General features: G+C 38.7%; 1 protein-coding gene across 1 annotated transcript in view; it reads left to right on the forward strand.

Moving 5' to 3' along the window:
- Window positions 1-6,270, forward strand: part of RECQL (RecQ like helicase) — a 56,844-nt gene extending 50,574 nt beyond the window's left edge. Inside the window, exons 13-15 of the mRNA XM_044229292.1 lie at window positions 4,822-5,041; window positions 5,356-5,485; window positions 5,987-6,270. Of these exons, the coding sequence (XP_044085227.1) occupies window positions 4,822-5,041; window positions 5,356-5,485; window positions 5,987-6,133 (497 nt within the window). The 3' untranslated portion in view covers window positions 6,134-6,270. The remainder of the gene's footprint in view (window positions 1-4,821; window positions 5,042-5,355; window positions 5,486-5,986) is intronic.
- The last annotated feature ends 333 nt before the right edge of the window (window positions 6,271-6,603 follow it).

Genomic DNA, 6,603 nt, shown 5'->3' on the forward strand with positions numbered 1-6,603 from the left:
GTTGACACATTCATTGCATAGCAGCATTTTAGCCTCCACATATTTGTGTGTTTCCTAGTTTTTTTTTCCTGTGATTGATTTCTAGTTTCATACTGTTATAGTTGGAAAAGTTGAATGAGGATTTCCATGGTCTTAAATTTATTGAGACTTCTTTTGTTCCTTAATGTGTTAGGTCCCAGAGAATGCTCCATGTACACTTGAAAATAATGTGTAACCTGCTCTTTTTGGATAGAATGTTCTGTATGTATTATATCCATCCAATCTAATGTGTCATTCAAAGACCGTTTCTTTGTTGACCTGCCTGGATGATCTACCCATTGATATAAGTGGTGTGTTAATGTTCCTTTCTGTTATTGTATTACTGTCAGTTTCTCTCTTTGGTTATATTTATGTATTTACATGCTCCTATGTTGGGTGCATAAATATTTACATTTCATATATCTTCTTGTTGGATTGGTTCCTTTCTGTTACAGTCCTTGTTTTTTTAAAGTCTGTTTTGTCTGATTGATGTACTGCTACTTGGCTTTTCTTTTTGCTTCCATTTTGCCTATGTTTTTCCATCCCTTCACTTTTAATCTGTATGTGTCTAGGTCTGAAGTAAGTCTCTTTTTTTTTTTTTTTTTTTAAATTTTATTTATTTATTTATTGGACAGAGCGAGATTACAAGTAGGCAGAGGCAGGCAGAGAGAGAGAGGAAGCAGGCTCCCTGCTGAGCAGAGAGCCTGATGCGGGACTCGATCCCAGGACCCTGAGACCATGACCTGAGCCGAAGGCAGCAGCTTAACCCACTGAGCCACCCAGGCGCCCCTGAAGTAAGTCTCTTATAGGCAGCACATAGATGAGTCTTTTTGTTTTTTTTTTTTTAAGATTTTATTTATATATTTGAAAGAGAGTGAGAGAGAGCAGCAGCAGATGGAGAGGGAGAAGCAGACTCCCCACTGAGCAGGGAGCTGGATGTGGGACTCAGTCTTAGGACCCTGGGATCAAGACCTAGGTGGAAGGCAGATTCTTAACCAACTGAGCCACCCAGGCACCCTGTCTTATTTTTTTAATTAATTCCAGCATCCTATGTTTTTTGAGTGGAAAATGTAAACCATTTACATTTAAAGTAATTATTGATGGCTGTGTATTTATTGCCACTTTGTTGATTGTTTTCTGGTTGTTTTTGTAGTTTTCTTGCTTTCTTTGTGATTGATGACTTTCTGTGGTGTTATGTTTGGCTTTCTATCACTACTTTTTTTCCCACATTTAAGTTTGCCTTTTTATTTAAAAAATTTTTTTAAAAAGTAATCTTTATGCCCAGTTTGGGGCTCAAACTCACAATCTGAGATTGAAGGTTGCATCCTGCACTGACAAGCCAACCGATAGTCCCTATTTTTAAAAATTTCTTATTTCTTTTCATTTATTTGAGTTAATGTAATGTTACATTGGTTTCAGATGTACAACATAGTGATTCAGCAACTCTGTAAGTTATGCTCTGCCCATCGCAAGTGTAGCAACCATCTGTCACCATGCAATACTGTTACAGTACCACTGATTATATTCTGTATACTGTATTTTTTCCCCTTTATTTTACCTATTACACGTGTTGGGTTTATGGTTACCATGAGCTTCATATATAACATGCTAAGTACAAAGCAGTGTATATTAGATGATGGTCATTTAAGCTTGAACGCATTCTAAAAGAACTTCTTTTTCACACTCCCTTCATGGTTTATGTATATGCTGCCATGTTTTCTTTCTTTCTTTTTTTTTTTTTTTTAAGATCTCTTAAAAAAGATCTGTCAAGATAGAGATCACAAGTAGGCAGAGAGGCAGATGGGGGGGGCGGGGAGGCAAGCTTCCCGCCAAGCAGAGAGCCCCATGTGGGGCTCGATCCCAGGATCCTGGGACCATGACCTGAGCCAAAGGCAGAGGTTTTAACCCACTGAGCCACCCAGGTGCTCCTATCTTTTTAATGGTAATTTCCTTACATCTAATTGTGGCTTTTTCTTTTCTACTTAAAGTAGTCCCTTAAGCATTTCTCATAAGGCCAGTTTATTGATGATTAACTTCTTGATGTTTTGTTTGTGAACTCTCTCTCTTCTTCAATTCTGAATGATAGTTTTGCTGAGTTTTCTTGATTGTAGGTTTTTTTTCTGTCAGCACTGCGAATGTAGCATGCCACACTCTTTTGGCCTGCAAAGTTTCTGCCAAAAAATCAGCCAGTAGTCTTACGTGATTGTTCTTGTAGGTAACTTTTTGTTTCTTACTTTTACAATTTTCTCTTTAACCTCTGACATTTTAATTTTGTGGTGTGGACCTTCTTGAGTCCATTTTGTTAAGGGGCTCTACGTGCTTCCTGAATTTGGATGTCTGTTTTCTTCCTTAGGGAAGTTTTCGGTTATTTCTTCAAATTTCTGCCCCTTTATTATCTTTCTGGGACCCTTATAATATGACTGTTTACTTGATATTATCTGACAGATCCCTTAACATCCTCATTTTGAAAAATTATTATTGCTGGTCAGCCTGGATGCTATCCATTAATCCATCTTCCAGATCATTGATCTGTTCTTCTACATCCATTAATCAACTGTTGAGTCCCTCTAATGTATTTTTTATTTCAGTTGTTGTACTGTTCAGCTCTGGTTCTTTGTATTTTCCAGCTCTTTGTTGAAGTTTTTAGAGTTTTTTTATTCTTCAGTCCAGGAAGCATTTTTAAGATCATTAGGTCTTTGTCAGGCATATTGTTTATTTCCATTTCATTATGTTCTTTTTTTGAGATTTTGTCTTTTTCAATTTGGAGCATATTCCCTTGTTTCCCCATTTTTTGCATGACTTTGTATTTGTTTCCATAAATTAGCCAGTAACTGCTACTTATCCCAAATTTGAAGGAATGATCTTGGTTTGTAGTTGTCCTGTGTGTGTAGATAGTATATGCCTGGTGAATTTTGTTGATGGACTACAGCTGTGGCTTGCATGGGCTGGAGGTTGCAGGGGACTCTGTAGTGGGGTCACCTTGGTGGAATGGTTAGAATTTAAGTGGGTGTGGGCTGGAGCATTCCTGAGTCTCTATGCATAGGGCGCCCTGGCAGGGTGGCTGAAACTAAAGTGGGTATAAATTAGGTTATTCTTGCATGCACAGAAGGTGCTCTGGTGAGGGCAGTTAGAGCTATGGTGGGTTGTTGGCTGGGGAGGTCCCTGGGTGCTTTGTCCAGTGGACGACCTGGCAGGTCAGCTGTAGCTGTAAGGGTGTGGGCTGGGGAGGACCCTGGGTGTGTCCCTGGAAGGACAGCTGAAGTGAGTTCAAGCCAGGTTTTCCTGGCAGGGCAGCTAGGGGTTTCCCTAGAAAGCTGTCTGAAGCCAAAGTGGTACAGGCCAGGAGCTATCCTTGTGGGACAGCTGGGGTTGGTGTGGGTTGGGGGCCCAGATCTCACTGAGGTGGTAGGCTGGTTAGGACACCTGGACCCTGCTCCCATCTATGCTGTCAGGGTGATGAGGGAACATAAACTGTGGCATTCACTGGACCCTCCCACCCAGAGACCATTGCAACAGCTCCCTTGCCAGTTAGCAACGTTCAATGGCTAGTTCCTTTATATTCTGGTTGCTCTTTTAAGCCATGGCTTTTATTTTCTGTGGCCCACAGTAGACATATCTGCTCCTGGTACCTCATTAAACTATTCTGTGCACTGCAGCCTGCAGCATCAGAGGTGGGGTCAGCCTTTGTTACCACGTCTCAATCTCTCTTGCTGTTCTCTGGGTGGTCTGTCTTGTACAGAAGCTGTTCAGTCAGCCCTCAGTTGTTTTTCAGGAGGAATTGCCTATAAAAAGATTTGGTGTGCCGGTGGAGGAGAGTTCAGGATCCTCCTGTGTCACCATCTTGGACTAGAATACTCCCTAGTTCATTGTTCTTTAAACTTAACAGGCTAATATATATAACTAGGGCAATAGTAGACCCCAGAATGGATTAAGTAAGCTGTGAATAACATTTTCTAGATTTAAAAGTAATAAAGGTTTTAAAGCAAAGGTAAATAAAAGGAAAAGTGCTATGTGGATGTACATATCTTACATTGCTATATTATAGGCATGTTAAATTATTAAGAAGTGAAGGAAGGTTTAAATTCTGAGTGGTATAATGCTCTTATAAGAAAAAGGCTACTCACTGATTGGGAAGAGAAATTTAATACAAAGGAGAGATTATAGTCAATCATCTCTGATCTAGATAATGGCTAACCACTCAGACACTAATTTAGCAGTGTTTTGGTGCTGTATTTTAACTTTTTTCATCCTGTGTTGTGTCTGAAGAGTTGGACTGACCAGTTCCCTCATGGTTTTGATGTCTTGGGTGAAGGTCAATGTAATTTTAACTGCAGGTAGAGAAACTTGTATGAGAGTTGTTTATTTTATATATATATATATATATATATAAAATAAAACAAAGTACTAGAATCAATAATTAGGAATCTGACCAGGACATTCTGTCTCTAAATCAGAGTACAGAGGAAGCCATAGTTTTCAAAATATTGCTTAGTGAGCACAAACCGAGTAAATACAAAAAAACAGACTGATTTCCTTACAAATCTGTCATGTCTGGCACACACTCTGGTTCATAGAGCATACCCAAGGCTTTCTGGTGACCAGCTTATTTCCTTTAGATCATTGCAAATTCAATAATGTCTTACAAAGACTATAACTTAGTTCGGTGACAGACTTTTGGAATAGCCTAGTTCTAATGCAGAATGCAACAGTTAGGGTGGCTGATGTTGATGACTCATTTTAAACTACTTCGACTAGCCTGTGCTTGCTCTAATTTCTAAATCCCAGTTGGTGGTCTCATTATAGCATTTGAAAGGAAGAATGTCACAGCACACTGCAGAGATCTAATCAAGATCCTGAAGCAGGCAGAGGACCTGAATGAAAAGCTCACACCACTGAAATTGATTGATTCTTGGATGGGAAAGGGTGCGGCAAAATTGAGAGTGGCAGGTGTTGTTCCTCCCAAACTTCCTCGTGAAGACCTGGAGAAAATTATTGCACACCTTCTTCTACAGCAGTATCTTAAGTATATACAAATCCATTTCTTGTCCTTTGGTGTTGTCTTTATGATTGTTTCTCATAACTGCAACAGAATAAGTAGTTTTCCGGTTGTTTCATGTAAAACTGTTAAATGCCATATAAAATTTACTTAATAAAATCCAACTTTAACTGCCAAGTAAAAAAAAAAATGCAGTTTATAGAAAGTATTTGTTTTGTGCAAATTTCATTCCCTATCAGTGTATTAAAATTATTCCATTTATGGTTTTTTAAAAAACAAATTTGGTTTTTTTAAAATAATTTCTGAAAACCTTTCTGATTTTTGGCCTTTATCTTCCACAGAGAAGACTACAGTTTTACAGCGTATGCTACCATTTCATATTTGAAAATAGGACCTAAAGCTAATCTTCTGAACAATGAGGCACATGTCATAACCATGCAAGTAAAGAAGCCCACAGAAACCTGTTTCAGGGTAACTGCCTGTTAATTTCTACATACTGAAAAAAACACAGCAGAGCTTAAGGGATACTGTTCTGGGTCCAGTGGAACACAAGAAGAGAGAAGCAATTTTCTTCTTAGAATCTGAGCATGGAAGAGAGAAAACATACCTTTGCTTTCTGTAGAGCTATTAATAATTTAAACTAGTCTACCTTTAATATAGACTAGGCTTTTCAACCTTTTAGAATGTGAAAAGTCCATTGTAGTGTTGTCTAATTTGCGATATACTCTACCCTGGTTTATCAACACTGGTTGAGAGAAGTTGGCCTGTGCAGCAGAGGTCGAGAACCAATGACTCATATATTAAATAACTCTCAAGCCTGCAAAAGCATGCCACGTACCACTGTGTCTCTGACAGCATATCCCTTCAGGATAGGGCTCATATTGAAGGACTAGTGAATGGGTTTATTAATCTGGAAAGAAAATGGAACAGCTGAGTTTTGACCAGAGTGTTTTGCTTTGTTTTTATTTGTAGATGGAATCACCTCAAACTTGTCATTCCTTTGAAGGAGCTGATAAAAAAAGGGAAGAAAAAAATTCAAGTAACTTCCAGAAGTCTGCAAACACGGTTCAGCAGTCTAAGCATACAGGGACTAAGAAGAGAAAAATTGATGATGCATGAATGTTTCTAAATTTTCCAAGAAAACGGTTTATGCACGCATACAACAGTATTTTGTAGTTAAAAGTTTTAAGACAATTTTATTAATATTTTATACATATGGAACTTATATCCAAAGTATTAAAGACTTGAAAATTCAAGATCATGAATTATGTAAATTTACAGTATGGAGAAAAATAATTTTAATGCAGAATATTTAAGAAGTGAGTTGGGGGAAATTGGAGGGGGCACGAACCATGAGAGACTGTGGACTCAGAAACAAACTGAGGGTTTTGGAGGGGAGGAGAGTGGGGAGGATACCAACTCTGTATGTTGGAGGGCCTGGTGGTAGGTATTAAGGAGGGCACGTATTGCATGGAGCATTGGGTGTGGTGCATAAACAATGAATTTTGGAACACTGCAAAAAAATTAAATTAAAAAAATAAAATTAGGGGCGCCTGGGTGGCTCAGTGGGTTAAGCCGCTGCCTTCGGC

The sequence above is a fragment of the Neovison vison genome, chromosome 12 (genome assembly GCF_020171115.1).
Source record: "Neovison vison isolate M4711 chromosome 12, ASM_NN_V1, whole genome shotgun sequence".
Lineage (NCBI taxonomy): Eukaryota > Metazoa > Chordata > Mammalia > Carnivora > Mustelidae > Neogale > Neogale vison.